This window comes from Limanda limanda, chromosome 16 (assembly GCF_963576545.1).
Source record: "Limanda limanda chromosome 16, fLimLim1.1, whole genome shotgun sequence".
Classification (NCBI taxonomy): Eukaryota; Metazoa; Chordata; class Actinopteri; order Pleuronectiformes; family Pleuronectidae; genus Limanda; species Limanda limanda.
Window position 1 is genome coordinate 2,715,387 of NC_083651.1, and position 17,770 is coordinate 2,733,156.

General features: G+C 40.5%; 1 protein-coding gene across 1 annotated transcript in view; it reads left to right on the forward strand.

Annotated features, from left to right (window-relative positions):
- Positions 1 to 14,738, forward strand: part of LOC133022028 (uncharacterized) — a 27,039-nt gene extending 12,301 nt beyond the window's left edge. The window contains exons 18-34 of the mRNA XM_061089044.1: positions 2,953 to 3,182; positions 3,298 to 3,413; positions 4,104 to 4,134; positions 4,852 to 5,076; positions 5,965 to 6,186; positions 6,317 to 8,553; positions 9,036 to 9,266; positions 9,490 to 9,708; positions 9,889 to 9,967; positions 10,136 to 10,291; positions 10,370 to 10,432; positions 10,620 to 10,796; positions 10,886 to 11,104; positions 11,352 to 11,966; positions 12,148 to 12,281; positions 13,613 to 13,787; positions 13,986 to 14,738. Coding sequence (XP_060945027.1) covers positions 2,953 to 3,182; positions 3,298 to 3,413; positions 4,104 to 4,134; positions 4,852 to 5,076; positions 5,965 to 6,186; positions 6,317 to 8,553; positions 9,036 to 9,266; positions 9,490 to 9,708; positions 9,889 to 9,967; positions 10,136 to 10,291; positions 10,370 to 10,432; positions 10,620 to 10,796; positions 10,886 to 11,104; positions 11,352 to 11,966; positions 12,148 to 12,281; positions 13,613 to 13,787; positions 13,986 to 14,269 — 5,413 coding nt within the window. The 3' untranslated portion in view covers positions 14,270 to 14,738. The remainder of the gene's footprint in view (positions 1 to 2,952; positions 3,183 to 3,297; positions 3,414 to 4,103; positions 4,135 to 4,851; positions 5,077 to 5,964; positions 6,187 to 6,316; positions 8,554 to 9,035; positions 9,267 to 9,489; positions 9,709 to 9,888; positions 9,968 to 10,135; positions 10,292 to 10,369; positions 10,433 to 10,619; positions 10,797 to 10,885; positions 11,105 to 11,351; positions 11,967 to 12,147; positions 12,282 to 13,612; positions 13,788 to 13,985) is intronic.
- Positions 14,739 to 17,770: the final 3,032 nt, after the last annotated feature.

The following is a 17,770-nucleotide window of genomic DNA, read 5'->3' on the forward strand; positions in this document are numbered from 1 at the left end:
GGGTTGATAATGATGAACTTGCTCTCCTGAAGGAAATCATGGGATACAAACTGGTTTTGGAATTCAGATTAGGGATTACTTTTGGTTTTGAGAGGATTATGGAAGTTAATTCCCGTTCCAATAAACGCGGTGTGCAATTAGAAGTTCATAAGAGCACACTGGCTTGTTCATCATTTTCTTTATTTGATTTAGAGTTGATAAGTTGAGCTTCACAGTTGTGTCCATGTATGTCTATTAGAGCACCACACATAGGAAATTGTAGTATTCACAGAAATATCAGTTTAAATATGTAAGAATTTCCTCAAATTTACATATCCTTGTAGAACACACCAGGTAGAATATGTCAAACCCCTCCTTTCCACATAAACGTATACTTGCAATCACAAATGAGAAACAAATGCAGCCCAAAAGCACCAAGTTTGCTTCTCTGTGTGAAACTTGTGTTTTTCCTCTCAGGCTTTATCAATAAAAGTGAATATTCAACCAGACACTAAGCTTTTGTTTCATCTTTTCTCCAGTTTAAGGCAATTGATTCTATGAATTCATACACAATCACTTCAATAAACCTTTCGTAAAACTTTGAGATTCATCACATTCGGGTATTATTATTTGAATTTATAACCGTAATATGAATATATGATTGTTATGACGTGGTAATAAAGTTTGGTCTCCTCAGGTTTCTCTGAAAGTTCAGTGCGATATATTTATCATTGGCATTGCTCGAATCTCTGGCTCCATCTGCAGGACATACTGCAAGTTTGCACATACTGTCTTCCAGTGAAGCCCCCCTAAAATGTTCTTCAGCCCCCCCAAATAATTTTTGGGATTTTTTTTAATTTTAATTTTTCTTTTTTAAATTAAACTTTTGTTTTACACATGGACAAGTTATTTATAACTCTAACATGCTACATATGTGAGTGCGTTTCTGCTTTGTATGTTTTCTCCCACTTCAAATTACAATCCAACAGCCTCTCATCATACTTAACAATAAAAGACCGGGCACTAGGACCTTGGGGAGTCTGCATCGCTGCTCACTCCAAGTAACGTCTCTCATCAAGACAGCAGGATTACAGCCAAGGAGTTTAGCTCATAGTAAACGATGCACAGAGTGAACTTGTAAGTACAGGTAGTTACAGAATATGGCTATCTGTAGTTTCTAACTTTTGTTACCTGCTTAAATGTAGGTTTACTTGAGGCAAATGAAAGGGAATATTGTAATGAGCTATGTTAACACTAAGCTAGCTGGCTAGCTATTTTGTTAGAAAATGTCTCCAGTGAGCAAGAGTGTGAACGAGCAAATTTGAAATGTAAGAAATAACTCGACAGCTCTCTATTCTTTGCATTAATATCTATCTCTAGTATTTTAAAACAATAATATCAGTGCCTATAGAATGTTGTTGTTTATAATCAGTTAATGCTAGTGAAAACTAAATGTCATAGTGTCCCTCATAACGCTATTGTACCGGTATATCATCCAATTCATTGACCCTGAAATTCTGTCTCTTCTGTTATCTTATACTGAATGAATGCAAGCAAAGATACAGAGAAAAATCACACTCTTTCTGATTAAACCAATCTATGAACTGTCTTAAACAATGGATATCCGCAGCCCCAAATGAGCCCAAAAAAAATTGGCGTGCGCTATGCGCGCAAACATTCTGCATCCTTAGGGGCTAAGCCCCCCCTTTCTTTCAATCCTAGAAACGCCCCTGCTGTCTTCCCTCCTGTTGCCAAGATAAGGAGAAGGAAAACCAAGTGAAATCCTGCATGTGTACGGGATGGAGTATATGTGGACGTTTATATAAAATCACGGGAGACGCAAGACAGAGTCTTGAGGAAAGGCATTTTTCCAGTCCCCTTTTAATTCACTTGATCCCTTAACATGTCTGACTTGAATCAATAATTATTCCCTGGGATGGTGAAAAATGCCACTTTCTCCCCTGATCCAGATCTAACGAGAAAAGGACCTTTAATTAATGAACAATCAGAGACATAGACAAATATACAGTATATCAAGATTTTCCTGCTCACCAGATGATACATTTGTCTCTCACTTCAGCTATTTTTCAATGTCATCCCTGCAACGAGCTGCATTTTATGCTACTTAGACTATGTGCTCTCTGGATAAACCAAAGAAAAAGGAACACTTAAGTTGGTGCAAGATATTTTTTCAATGACAAAAGTTTAGTCTAAATTGCATGATTTTTTACCTTAAACAAATCAGATAATTAAAATAACACATGACAATTTAATATTTAATATTTTCCACTTTTCCTTTTGGCTTGGCTCTGTGAAGCTTTCTCTGCATTCCATCTCCTGCTTTCTTCATTAAAGCTCTGGTGACGTCACCGTAGCTCAAGTTTCTGTCTGATGATGTGGTGTTTACAATGACGTCCGTCTGAGGGAATCCAAAAACAAGAATAAACAAGGTGAAATACAAATACAGAAACTCCTGATCCCATACCTGCTGCCACCGCTGCAGTTCCTGGATCCAACCCCCTAAAATGTAACGGGTTCTTCCTTGGGTCATACCCCACCCCTCCACACATTTCATGGAAATCCATTGTGTAGTTTGGCCGAGGTTAACAGTTAATCACATTCTTACTATAAATTTAAAATTAGAGCAAAATCAAGCAAGAATTTGTAAATATTTCACATTGCACCTATTTTTCTGTCTTTCAGCTGCATGTGTCACATTACTCTTCTGGTCTTATGATGAGGGAATTATCATATTTGGAGAATCCTTGTACCCCTTATACTGTTTAACGAGAAATATTCAATGTTTAGAAAAGCCTTTGAATTGCAGTGCATAAGATAAGTACACAATATATTTAATAAACAATGAAGAGAGATGTCAGATTCGTACCTCCTGTTCCTCAATTGAGCACACTTAAGACAGTGAAAGTAAAAAGATGACTCGCCCCAGTGGGGGAAACTGCTGCGTTTCTAAAGAAACAAAACAGAAAGTAACTCGAGCGCAGCGGCAGAACCAGTCCGGACAGCAGACATGTCCGACGTGTATTCTTACCCGCTGCTCGTCGAGCTGGAAGAAAACAACTTCCCCAAAATCAAAATCAAGCTGCTGAAGTACTTCAACAGCAAGAAGTCCGGCGGCGGAGACTGCGAGGTGGACTACGAGAGAGACAGCAGGACGGCGGTGCTGCGGTTCCGCACCGAGCAAGGTGGGCTCCGTCTAAGGCCTGGACTCAAACTAGAGAATTATAAAAGTGATCTGACCCACTCCGTCATTAACAATGAGTCCATCTTCATCTTCCTCTTCTTCTTCTTCACTCACAGACCAGAAAAATGTGCTGGGGAAAGAGTCGCACCAGATCCAGTTGGATACAGCTGTTCTGAAGATGACAGTTCGAATCCCTCCAGATGAGAAGACTGCAGCAGTACCAGCACCACAGGTAAGTGAGGTGCAATGACATGTCAGGGTTCCTGTGTGTGCATCCTGGAGAAAGTGGTGTGAAAGTACTACTACTTTATTTGTTTGTAGAAGTGCCATATAAATACAGATATTATCACCTCCCCTTTTTTGGAAAGCTCAATGAGCTTGAACTGGGAACAATTTTCAATGTATGTTCAATGAGTTGTGGCTTTGAATCAAAGCTATAGAGCTAACAGTAAAGAAGGAATTGAGCATGGACTTATAGTTGAACCCTCTTTGTAAATTGTGGCTGCTTCATGGCTGCTATGAAGCAGAAATTGTTAATATACAGCTAAACATTTTATGAATCTGAGGTTTATCGATTATGTCTTTTACCTCCTTACTGTGCTTATACAATGCCTAGTATATCAATATACTGCCAATTGAGCTGTAAGCCCAGGCTTATGTAAGAGCACATGGGAGTCATAACTCTAGGCCGTGCTGGACGCTGTGTTCTTTGCTCATTTCACTTCCTGCTGTTTGGAAGCTATAATTAAACAAGGGGCACGCCTTTCTGTGATATTAACTTGACCCAGTGGATAATGGAATTAATGTGTAACTTGTCTGATTGGATTTAGGGCGCTTTATGAGGTGAAACCGGTTACACATGAAGATAAATAAAAACACAGTTGTGACTTAAATCCTTTTTTTTGTGTACTGTCAAAAACAGGAAGTTCCATCGGATAACGTCAACAAGACATGTAAGTCAGGCCAATATGTTTCTTACTCTGTGATTATTATTTTTTTGTTTGTTACAGATAAATTAAGTCAGACTTGCAGTGTCATACCACACATACAGTTAGTTTCAGTTTTGATTCTCTCCAACCTTCCCTTTGTCTCTCATTCTCTCCTTTTTCTTTTGCTTAGTTGTATCGTGTTTGGGTTGATATTCAGGTTTCATATGAACCTTTATTACATGAAACTAAATAAGCACAGCCCTTTAGTGTTGAAATTGTTTGAAACTGTGATTCATCAGAAAGGAATGTTTATTGATGCAGCTCAGATAATGAAACAGACTACTGCTGATTTCCTGTAAATCAACTGCCTTCACTGTAAAAGGGATCCATGGGCAGAAATTGAATATAAATAATCCTGGTGGTATTTTCTCTTATGTTTTTCTAAATTGTATGAATTGTTGTTTTCTTTACCATAGAATGGGCCCTTTATATTTAATTACTTTATATTTACATCAGGAGTCTGTCCTCTCTACAGAGGCGACCATGTTTTTTGGAGTAGCTGAGAATCTGGGTAAACTCTCTAGATTGTATCCCAGGGTCATGTCGGAAAATGGCTCATGAGCTAACACCCACAATAAGCTTTACCACAAATTAGACATTTCATACATTTCTTGTGTTACTTTATTATCTTACTTCATTAAGAATTGTGTGTGCAATCACTTAATCTTCATTATCTCACAGCTGAAGTTCAGGCGGAGACTAAAGGCAGAGACGATGTAGCAGCAGAGGAAACGCTGTGCTCCACCTCGGCTGTTTTAGGGAATGTTCCTGAGGAAATGAGCCAGGAGGTTTTGGAGATGCTGGTGGAGAACATTATAAAGGGATCGAAATTCCCATCTGCCTCGTTCACGTTGGAAATCATTCATGGCATCTCCTCCGTAGTGGTTACTTTGGAGAGTGGAAAAGGTATTTGCTTACTATGTGTGTGCGTGTAATAATAGTTCCAAAAAACACAACTTGTACAGAGGTTGCCTTTCAATTGAGTGCATCTGTATCATCTTCAGCATATCTCTGCTGATTTATAGTTATTATAATAATGATAAAAAAGAAAAATACCAAGTAAATTTATGGGAGATATTTACGGCACAACACAGGGAGACAACACCAAGCTGAAATACACCATAAATTAGATCCTGCGGATACTAAGAAATAACTTTCCTGGGACCTTTACATACTATTGCCAACAAAAACAAATGCATGATGTCCTGAATATGCCAAATTCTACTTTATTAATCAACTGCACACACAACTTGTCCAAATTCAGTTTTCGTATTTACTCTTAAGGTAATTTAAAAAATTGTGTTTATCTCAAAACATGTGTTGTATAAACCCTCAACTTCTCCTCGGCAAAGATATAAGTGCCATTCTATGAAAGGTATATTGAAGAAAACAGATTTTGATAATATGTTGTAAAAAAGTGATATTATGAGATTTAAGGGGTAATTTAATGAGAAAAAATGTTATGAAGAAAATACCAGTTTCTTACACAACCTTTTAGAGCCCTGACACTACCAGAACAATGTGGTGCTCATGTGCCGAAAGATCAGGTAACATGAAACCTATACTAATGTATATCTTAATAAGATGCTCCACATTCCTCATTTTTACACAGACAACAAGCTGATCATTTGATCCCCCTTTAAAATGATTTGTAGCCTAAAATTACAACTTAACTCTCATAATATTATGACTTTATTGTAGTTCAAAATTCATATTACTACGACTTATTTCTCGTACAATTGTGATTTCATCCTCATCTTACCACTACTACTACTTTTGATCACTATCCCACAGAAATCACAGACTTTGTGGCAAGATGCCCTCAAAACAGGATGTTCACAAGCAAGGGATTGTCAGTCCGGCCTCTTGAAGTCACTAAGCAAGTTGCAATCGAAGACACCCAAAAGTTCGATAAAGATTTCCTCCACCTGTATTTCGAGAATGCAGGTGAGGATGTGGAAAGTGTTCTGCTTAATGAAGGAGAACAGTTTATCGTCACCTTCAAAGACAGTCAAGGTAACCCAGTTATAGTACACGTTGAATAATACTGTGTCTGTATAAATGCAGCACAATGATAATCAGAGATTATCACCTTTATATCAATTCTGGACAATTTGACAGTTAATATGATGTTTTTTTTCTATAGCTGCTCAGAAAGTCGTGAAGGAGAAGCAACACAGCAAGCAGGAAGAGTTCAGAGTTTATCCTTTCTATTCATCTTTGGGAGCAGCCCTCTATGGCAAAGACAGGCCCTGCTTAAAACTCCCCGCTGCCATCTCTGAACCCACTGACGATGCTGTGTGGAGATACCTAAATGACCATAAATCAGCATTAGAGACCATTCACAGTGACTTAGCTAAACACTTCTGTAGTGTAAAACACGAAGGATCTGCTGTGATCTTGAGACCCGTACCTTCAATTCTTGGCCAAAAAGATGCCAAAGCCATCATTAAAGAGTGGAAGAGTACCGTGGGGTTAGCCTTTGCACAAGCTATGTCCAAATTCAAATCCCTGAAGTTTCAGCTGGATTCAGAGGTATTGGAAGAGTGTGTGGAGAATATCGGTCACATGTTACAGAACAAGGATGTGACTTTAGTGCATGATAAAGCCAGCGGCGTCTTGTCAGTGGTTGGCTTTGTGGATGAGGTCAATGAACTGGAGCAAAGTCTTCGTAAAACCATCAACAAAATTGAGGGAAAGGTGCAGAGGGAGAAAGCGACGAAGACTGATGTCATCAAAGTGTCACCATCAATATTCCACCTCCTGTGTCAAGGTGGTCTTCAGGACAAATTGCAACGTATATACCCAGAGCTCAAAATGTCATTCCCAGAAGACAGTCCAGATTTGATTGTAACTGGTTTAAGAGATGAGATTTTGGAAGCAGACAAAGTGATTTGTGAAGCAAAATATTCATTAAAACGAATGAATTTAGAAATGGATAAATCTGTGCTGGACTTGCTGAGGTTTGAAGAGCAAGATGAGCTTACAAAGGCCCTGCTGACAACTGATGGAGTAAATGCTGCATTTGAGATCAGTGAACAGAGAGTGGAGCTCCTTGGTTTATCTGACAGAGATCTGTCCAAAGCTGAAGATCATCTGAAAAAGCTTTTGATGTCACAGAACATCGGTGTAGAAGATAGCAGTGTCCTGGAGACTCCGGCGTGGCAGGATCTGGTCAGACAATTACAAGATGCCAACAGCAAGTCATGCAGGAGACTCCAGGTCCTCTGCACTGGTAAACAAGTTGTTGTGAGTGGCCACAAGGGTGATGTCATGAATGTCAGCGATGACCTTGAGTACTTCTTAACGCAGAATGCCAAAGTTGAAGAAAGTGTTGATGTCAAGCCCAATAACATCATTGAGTACATTAAAAAATGCAAAACATCTTTTATGGACCAATTCAAAGACAAAGTGACGGTGTCTTTTAGAAACGAGGCCATCTGTCTCAATGGTTCCAGAGTTGATGTCACACATTGCAAGACCTTAGTTGAAAACTTGGTCCAGTCTTTGAGCTTTGAAAGTGTAAACATCACCAAACCTGGGGTGAAGAAGTTCTTCCAGGATAAAGAAACTATGTACGTGACCTCATTGTTAACCGACACTGGCTGCTTGGTCCAACTAGTTGATGAGACAGGTGGTGGGCAGAATGATTTGGCCCAAAGTCCGGGACCAAAACCGGTATATCAGCTTCAGACATCTGATGGTGTCGAAATAGCTGTTTGCAAGGCAGATCTGTGCAGTTACCCAGTGGACGCAGTTGTCAATTCTTCTAATCAGAAGCTGCAACACAGCGGGGGTCTTGGCGCAGCACTGTTGAATGCTGCTGGACCTCAGTTGCAGGTTGAATGCGACAAAATAATTAATCAGAGAGGGCCACTCAAGCCTGGAGACTGTGTCATTACTGATGCTGGAGGACGGCTTCGTTGCAAAAAAATTATCCATGCAGTTGGACCCGTCTTTGATCCATCTGCACCCAAGAAGTCTCAGGCACAGTTGAAAAGAGCTGTTAAAGGAAGCCTGGATCTTGCTGAAAGGCATGGCTGCATCACTGTGGCTCTGCCCACCATCAGCAGAACCCAGGGCTTTGGTCTTGATTTGTGTGCGCTGACAATTATCAAGGCAGTGAAGGAACACTGTGATGAGAAGTATGATGAAAACACCCTGAAGGAGATCCATTTGGTGAACAATGACGACGCTGCTGTTCAGGCTATGGAGAGAGCTGTCAAAAGTGAATTGGGAAATGGTGGAGTCACTCTTCAAGCTGCGTCTCCACTTCTGACACAGGCTAGATCTACCCAATCTGACCCAAACTGCTTGGGTCAAGTGACAACCATAGAGAGCTTGAATATCACTCTTACTCAAGGAAACATCGAGGATGCCACGGTAAATATAATTTAAAAATGTTTATAGTTAAACATGCTGACTTAGTGTGATGACAAAATAGTAGAAAATAATTAAAGCTAGGGTTGGTAAGGGTGAAAAAAAGCTAGCAAGAGCAGACTACTCAAAAAATGCAACTGATACATCCCACGTCTTCTCTGCTTCAGCAGTGTATGTCTCTCTGGCTGAAGAGTGCACTGACCGCTGGTAAGTGATAGACCAGCACATCAGCTTATGTCCAATAATTCATTAACAGAATTATTGGTTGTGTTTACTACAGAGCCACAGACACTTGTGACATGCTTTTTTGATTGTCACATGGCTATCAGGATGTGAAGAGGATTTCAACAAATACGATAAAATGTTTTTCAACAACTTACCAACCCTACCTTTAAATACTGACTGATTGCTCAGACAACTCCCAGACTTTTGGGCTAATAAGGATCTTGTTAAATGAAGAACTGATAACATTCCGTTTTTCTTAGACTGAGGTGATTGTGAACACTGTGTCTGAAGATCTTGAACTGAACAAAGGAGCAGTTTCAAATGCAATACTGCTAGCGGCCGGACCAGAACTTCAGCAGTTGATAAATGCCCAGAAGGCCAGAGGAAGTTTTGGTGAGGTCATTGTGACGGACGGCTGCCGACTGAAGAGCAAGAAAGTCTTTCATGCAATTGCACCTTATTGGGAAAAAGGACAAGGCGGAACTGAAAGGGTAACATGCTCTATCATCTGAGTCTTTCAATACTGTATCATATGGAACATGCCTCAGATCTACCACTTTTCCTGCTTTTCTTTTGCTAAATGTGATTTTAGGATTATACAATATTATATTTATTATTATATCTAAATTGCATGGGATAGTAAGTGTATGCAGCAGTGTAAACTTTCAGTATATGGTACCTAGATTTTAAAAGCATCACTGCTTTGCCTCACAGATCTTGAGTGCCATTTTCAAGGATTGCTTGGACAAGGCAGAGGACACTGGCCTGACCTCCATTGCTTTACCTGCTGTCGGCACTGGAAACCTTCATTTTCCAAGAGACCTTGTTGCCTCTTTGATGTTGAGTGAAATCTCAGCGTTTACCATGAAAAAACCTAAGCACCTGAAGGAGGTTGTCATTGTCCTTTATCCAGGCGATGCAAAAACTATCCAGGTAAGGAAACATAAGAAGCTTTGGAGTAGTTTTGTGTTATTTTCCCATGGAAATTAACTTTATGACAAATCAGTGATGGTCAATTAGGTCCATGTTCATGAACATCTGCTCTTGTAATGTTTTGGTGATGTATTGATAATATTTGTAAATGTTTAGTAGAAGTTCTGATTCTGTCTACAGGCCTTTAAGGATGGATTTGACAAGGAGTTCCCCAGTGCCTCAGGTGGTCCAGCACCCACAGGTTCCCCACAAAACACGGGTAGGCAAACATCTTTTCAACATTTTTATGTGCAGTAAATATGCGATGCTTTTAGAAATGTAAGAAATCTGTAAAGTGATACAATTAAAAAATTATCTGAATTGATCAGTTATTCTCAAATGTATTTTTATTGATTATTTGGTTGATATGCTGTTGATTTCTTTCCAGTGCAACAATGTCCCTTCTCAAACGTTATCTCAAGCTCAGGAATGCATGAGACCAAAATGGGCGGCGTCACCATTCAGGTGCTCACAGGAGTAATAACCATGGAGACCAGTGAGGTCATTGTCAACTCCTCCAATGACAGCTTCTCTCTCAAGTCAGGTAAATGACAGCGAGAATTACAATTTAAGCTGTATCTTTAGACGCTATCATATTATTTTGTTTCTGTCCCTCCATTAGGAGTATCCAAGGCTATTCTAGAAGCAGCTGGTCAGGCTGTTGAAGGAGAGTGCCAACGCCTTGGTAATGAAACATTTACACATAAAACTGTTATGACACTATAACCCTGACTGGCCAAAGTTAAACAATATTCTTGCTTAGTTCTGGGCATCAAATTATATCAAGATAAATGAATTAATTCACAATTAGTGCTTTGCAATTAGTTATTTTAAGTTAAAATACTAATCCAATCCATTGTCTTCACCCTTAGGTGCACTGCCCAACCAGGACATGATAATGACCGATCCAGGTAACCTAAGTTGTAAGAAAATCCTCCACGTGATCGAACAGGACGACCCAGGAAAAATCAGAGCGGTTGTTAAAAGTGCACTTGAGATGTGTGTGAAAAACGCCTACGACTCTGTCTCATTACCTGCCATTGGCGCAGGTGAGTCTGGAGTATATTATATGGAAAGTCTGAGTTTTAAATCAACCAGCACTGCCTTGTGCAACTTGGATTATGCTCTACTCTCTCAGGTCAAGGCAATGTCCAGGCAAGGCAGGTGGCAGATGCCATGTTTGACGCGGTGATCGATGTGTTGAGCCCAAACACTCATGGCTCCCTGAAGACTATTCGGATTGTTATTTTCCAAGCACCGATGCTGAACGAGTTCCAGATCAGTATGCAACACAGAGCACAAAGCGCTGCCAGTAAACCCAGTGATAAGGATAGTGGGTGGTGGAAAAGATTCAAATGTAAGTACAGCACAGGGCTGTCACTTTTTCTGAATATCAAATGCTTCTAGACTGCATAATTTGAAATCAAACAGGTTATTACAGTTTGAATATGAACTGCATGTTCGAATAAATGGCAGAATTTCAAACAGAAAGTGATAGCCCTAGTACAGAGAAGAGAATCATTTTTTGTGTTCATGTTCCTTTAATCCATAGTCTGGTTTGAATGTGAGATTAATAATGTAGCGCTTGGAATTTGTTCTCACAGCATTCTTTGTGGGTGGAACTGATGACAAGCCCCGTAAAGAAGAAAACTTTGTCATCAAGCCAGTCGCCTGCGACCCGGCTTGCTTCCACATCTGCGGAGACACACAGGCTAAAGTGGCCACGGCCAAGCAGTGGATCAATGATCTGATAACCAAAGATCAAAGCACAAACACCCTAAAAGACACCGCCATCCTCAGCTTTTCCGACGCGGACCACCAGCAGATTATTAACATCCAGAAGACCGTGGGCGTGAGCATCATGATCGAAGGAAAGAAGGATCAAGTCGAATTAACCATTGAGGGATTCAGCAATGGCGTACTCAGAGCCACCGCAGAGATTTATACAATGACGAAAAAGGTGAAGGAAGATGATGACCTGATGAGGGACGTGGTGATGGCAAGCAAAGTTGCAGACTGGCAGTACCAACAGCAAGGGCTCCAGTATCAAAGCTTTGATCCTTACACTAACTTCCACCTCGAGCAAGCAATGCAAAAGAAGCTGAAAGATGTAAAAGTCAACGTCCAAGGTCAAGACTACACCGTCACTCTGCCAAACGGACCGGCCACCAACAAAAAGGGAGACGCATTGCAGATAAGGAGAATTGACAAACTGGGAGGTATTTGACTGATTGATGAGGCGTCTGTCAAAAAAAGATAATAAAGCAGTAGTAACTGGTAGAAGTTCCAATATGAAGCTAGAATAATGTCCATTACTAGATTTAAACCTTTTATTACCGCAAACGATTTCCCTTTTTTAGCACGATTTCACTTTTTGACCTCTAGAATTTTTGTCTCTAGATAAAGTACCTGCGGACTGGGATCCTATGCCCCCCAACACTACGTGTGTGGCTGTCCCCATCCATGAGGAAAGACCAGAGTACAATGAAGTCCTGAAACTGTTCCAGGCCTCGTGCAAACAAACAGTCATCAAGGTAGTCCTCATTTAAAATGCACTGTATTTAAAACATCAAGCCTTAGTTACACTGCTTTGTTACTAGAGCAGAAAGTTTTGTTCTGGAGATGTTTCAATTACCATGTTTTCCTTCCTGATACCAATTTGATTCCTGTGCATTTAAAAAATAACAACATATATAACGTGTCAACAGTTGTATGCTACTAACCCTGTATGGAAGTGATGAATGCTATCATTGTAAACCCATTGAAAAACAAATACATGTAGAGAGTGAATGTCAGAACTTCTTTGATTATGCTCCTGGAAATAACTTCTTCTTTGCTGCCTTCAAAATTGTACTTGTCAGGGGCAAAAAAAGATTCTCATGTATAAAACCGTGCACACGCACACATGAACATGTGCACTTTATAAATCAAAGCCCACCTTGAAACGAGCATACGTGAATCTGCAGGATTATTCAATTCAGAGACAGCTGCGATATCCTCGATCTATCAAGTTTTACACAATTATATATTAAAAACAATTACATTTTTAAACGAGGCTTTACATAGAAAGGTAAATATAAAATGGTGTTAATCCCATCACATAGAACTGACAGCTAATAAACCAGAGTGGTGAGTGGTGGTGAGTGGTCTCTGCAATCGCTGAACACTCGTTTCCTCCTCATCCTTCCATTTACACACTGCATTAGTGCCAGTGCATCCAGCATTACGCACGAGTGTCACCCCAGTATTTATATATTTAGAGCAATCGGAGAGATAACTTCACAGATCAATAGGATCCTAACCTCCAATCTAGGATATTATTTGGAAATGGAAGTGTCGCAGTCATGTTCACTGCAGCGTTTTAACACACACACACACACACAAACACACACACACAGAGAAAACTAAAGCCGTTCTTGACGATACACACACAGAAGAACTATAAATGACTCGGCTCTGCAATTTGTACTTTGTTGTTAGTTGTCATATCTTTTTTCAATTGAAGGTTCTTATGGAATGGTTATGACGTGCAAGCACAAATATACCGCTGTTGGTTTTAATGGTAATGATGAAGTGGATCAATAATCTGGCTTCAAATCACCACCTCACTCCTGCACGTCCCTTCCTCCAAACAGTTCCCTACGCATGGGTCAGAGTTAGCGTACACGTGTGCACATTCTCCCGTCAGGTTTGTTTTTATAGATCCCAACGTTTGCTTGAGAAGTGGCGTACGCATCTATCAGACCCTGTTTTGTGCATATGCATGTTATCCACGACACCAGGTCTTTTCGTATTGTCCAATTTAGAGTACCAAAAGAAAATGCCATTTTTGATTGTCACAAATGAACTTTTCCCTCCTATTTAGATTGAGAGGATCCAGAACCCTATGTTGTGGAAGAGCATACAGATCAAGAAGCGTGACATTGAGCAGCGAAACGGTCATGCAAACAACGAGAAGCGTCTGTTCCACGGCACCACTGAGACCACAGTGAACATTATTAATCAAAATGGCTTCAACAGGGTTTACGCAGGAAAGAACGGTGAGAAGTTTATGTTGAAAATATGGGACAAAGTTTCACCAGACTCTTCCTTTACATTTATTGCTTAACTGAAACAATTCAAAAACATTAATACGCTTGTTGTTTTCTGTTATTTCTTCATTTTAACTTCAGTGAATGGAAGATAGATGCTCACAGATAAATTAAAACAAAACATTTTTGCTGTTGTTTAATTTTCAGCTGCTGCTTTTGGCAACGGCACGTACTTTGCTGTCAATGCCAACTACTCTGCCCAGGACACATACTCCAAGCCGAATCCGAAAGGGGAGAAGTGCATGTACCTCTGCCAAGTGCTGACCGGGGATTACGCGCTTGGACAACAAGGCATGATCGAACCACCAGTCAAGAGCAACAAGGCCCCTCAGTTGTACGACAGTGTTGTGGACAACATGGCTAATCCCAACATGTTCATCATCTTCCATGACGTCCAGGCTTATCCTGAGTATTTGATAACATTCCAGTAACGGCACGATGTTCTGACATAACAAAGACCAAATGCCTCCACATTTCATACTGCTTTAAAATCACATAAAAAGTCTTTGTTTCACATCAGCTGAATAATCGCATTTGTTTTCCCATCTACTTGAGGTATTTGGTTAAAGAAGGCATTTAGTAATCAAGTAATAATCACAAGCGTCAAGAATCAGAGCCACATATTGCCTTGAAAATGAACCATATATTAATCACATAACAATGTCAAGAAAGGCGAATGATGGCTCACAGATTTTAGTTTTTGCCTGGATGTTATTCTTTGTATAATCAAACCTATAATTGAGTGTTGAGGATGATGGACCTGCTCTCCTGAAGGAAATCATGGGATACAAACTGGTTTTGGAATTCAGATTAGCGATTACTTTTTATTTTGAGAGGATAATGGAAGTTAACTGCTGTACCAATAAACGCGGTGTGCAATTAGAAGTTCATAAGAGCACACTTGCTTGTTCAGCATTTTCTTTATTTGATTTAGAGTTGATAAGTTGAGCTTCATAGTTGTGTACGTGTCTAGTAGAGTACCACACATAGGAAATAGTAATATTGAAACAAATTTCAGTTTAAATATGTAATAATTTCCTCAAATTTACATAGCCTTGTAGTTCACACAAGGTAGAATATGTCAAACCCCTCCTTTCCACATAAACGTATACTTGCAATCACAAATGAGAAACAAATGCATCCTCTCAAGCTTTATCAATAAAAGTGAATATTCAACCAGACAATAAGCTTGTGTTTCATCTCTTTTCTCCTGTTTAAGGCAATTGATTCTATGAATTCATACACAATCACTTCAATAAACCTTTCATAAAACTTTGAGATTCGGAAAGGATTCATTGAATTTATAACCGCAATATAAATATATGATTGCTATGATGTGGTAATAAAGTTTGGTCTCCTCAGGTTTCTCTGAAAGTTCAGTGCGATATATTCATCATTGGATTTGCTCGAATCTCTGTCTCCATCTGCAGGACATACTGCAAGGGTGCACATACTGTCTTCCCTCCTGTTGCCAAGATAAGGAGAAGGAAAACCAGGTGAAATGTTTATATAAAACCACGGGAGACAGCGAATCTTGAGGAAAAGGATATAAGTTACCCTGAATATTAATATTTAATTCAACTTTATTTGTATAGTGCAATATTACAACACATATAAGCGCAAGGTACTTTACATATTTTACTGGGAGAAACCTCTAGAACCAGACTGAGTGTGGTCGGCCTCGGCAGGTTGTAGGTGAGCGTGGTAAAGAGGGGAGGGATAATTATGATAATAATGAGGGGCAGTAGAGTACATATATTTTTTCCAGTTCCCTTATGAAACCACATTTTAATTCACTAGATCCCTTAACATGTCTGACTTGAATTACGAATTATTCCCTGAGATGTTGTAAAAATGTCACTTTCTCCCCTGATCCAGATCTACCCCAGAGTTTTATGAATCTATGAATACACCACGCAGCCATACGTACATTTTTTGGAATACAAATGACTGGATAACATTGAGTTATGAGGGAAACATATATTAGCATTTATGTAATTATAGAAAGACAATAAAGAAAACTGTTGACATGTTATTGCTATTTTTACCTGTCACCACAAAGGAAAACACAAAATTCTTATGAAGAGGAGAACAAAATACATGTGTAGGCCTACTTTGAAATAAATTAAACACAGAACTATGCTTTTTCGCTCATCTCCAGCTCGGTACTTTTCAGCAATGCTGTGTGCATGTTTTCGAAATGTCTTTCAATATGACATTTTTTGTTGTTTGCTAATTCCTCAACACATATCAAGCATACAGGTAAGCCAGCATTGTTGGCAGTAAAAGCAAATTAATCTGTCCACGCATAATTAAACTCTCTATTTTCCTCAGACTCTTCTTTTTTGGGATTTATCCCTGTTAAGGCCGATTTAAGGCCGATTTACGCTTCTCCGTTTTTTCTAAAACGGACAGATAAGACCGCCCTATCCGCCGTGGAACGCCCTCTCTGAGCGCCTCGGAGAGCTTTTCGTGTACCTCTGAATTTTCTAACAGTCCGTGTTTATTACGGAGACCCCACGGACAGCCCTTGGCTGCGATTGGTCCGCAAACGACATCATTTCCATACAACGTCATTTCCGTATTTCACATTTCCGGACCTCAAACTTCCTGCTTCTTTCTCTATCACACTAAACACAAACACAACTACAATTCTACGATTAATGTGACGTGTGTGTTAAGCCAGCGGAGTTGTCCAGCTGACGGTGGCTCGTTAGAGCACTGACGGCATGTGTGCACGGTCACATACGGTTAAAACGAGCTTTCAAAACGGCGCTAGCGGGCTAGGCTAGCGGGCTAGCAACCATGCTAACTGCGGTGGTAACAGTGCAAAAACCCGCTGTCACGACTGTAATTCCACTTCTATCATGACACTGTTTCTACAATACCGTCAGGTTAGAAGCAAACACTGGGTAGTAGTAAGTGTCGGGAGTCCAGGCTGACTGTGTGGAAGCTGGGGGGAAGCTAGCTAGCTCCGTGTAGCTGCATTAGCTTCAAGCTGTGGGATTAGCAACACAGTTCGGAAACAAGAACGGGGAACCGCTGTGCTAAGAAACAATTACATCAGCATTTTGACCTGCTGGGTGTCACTTCATTTTATTTAGTTGCCATCGTAGCCTACACTGTGTGTGAGGAAAGTGGGGAGTAAGTAAATAAACAGCGTGGACTTCTTCTGATTACTCTTGAGGTAGGCTTCTCCAAGCTTGTCTTCCGTTGCGCCACCTACTGTTCTGGCGGTGAATTGTTTTCAACACGGAGAGGTATAAATGAAAAAGTGTCCGTCCAATCTGTCCGTTCGTCCGTCCGTAACGGATTCGTAGAAGCATAATGGAGCCTTAAGTTTACCGAGGCCGGGGGTCGGGAACTCTAGATTAGCGACCTTTAGGGAAGAGCGCAGGGCTGTAGACGTAATAGGATGTGACGCATATTGTAGTTGATGAAATGTGAAAACCAAAAGTGAGAGCAGGTCAGACTGGAGGCGGACACAGCAACTGAAGCTCGATACAAACCAACTGCAGCTTCTGCTCTGATCAAGAAGCTGCGGCGCTGATTCTCTGTGACCAGAGAAACTCACTGGCCGGCTGCTCCACGTGACCGAGCTCTGATCTCACTGTGTGTGTCTCTGAGTGAATGAGCGGGGCGGGGGGCGGAGCCGTGGGGCCTGTGTTTGTGTGCGCTATCTGGCTGCGTACACACAAACACACACATTCGCCCACTCTTGGTATTTCATGACAGCCTGATACGACGATGATTTAAAACAAATGAACTTGAACATGACGTTCACTCACGTTCATCATATGAAAACTGATTCGGAAAGTTCAGCGTTCACAACAAATATGCGCGAAATGCACATCACTGTACAGGGAGCCACTGCAGAGGGGCTGAAGAGCTGCATGCGGCTCCGGAGCAGCGGGCTGCCGACCCCTGGTCTG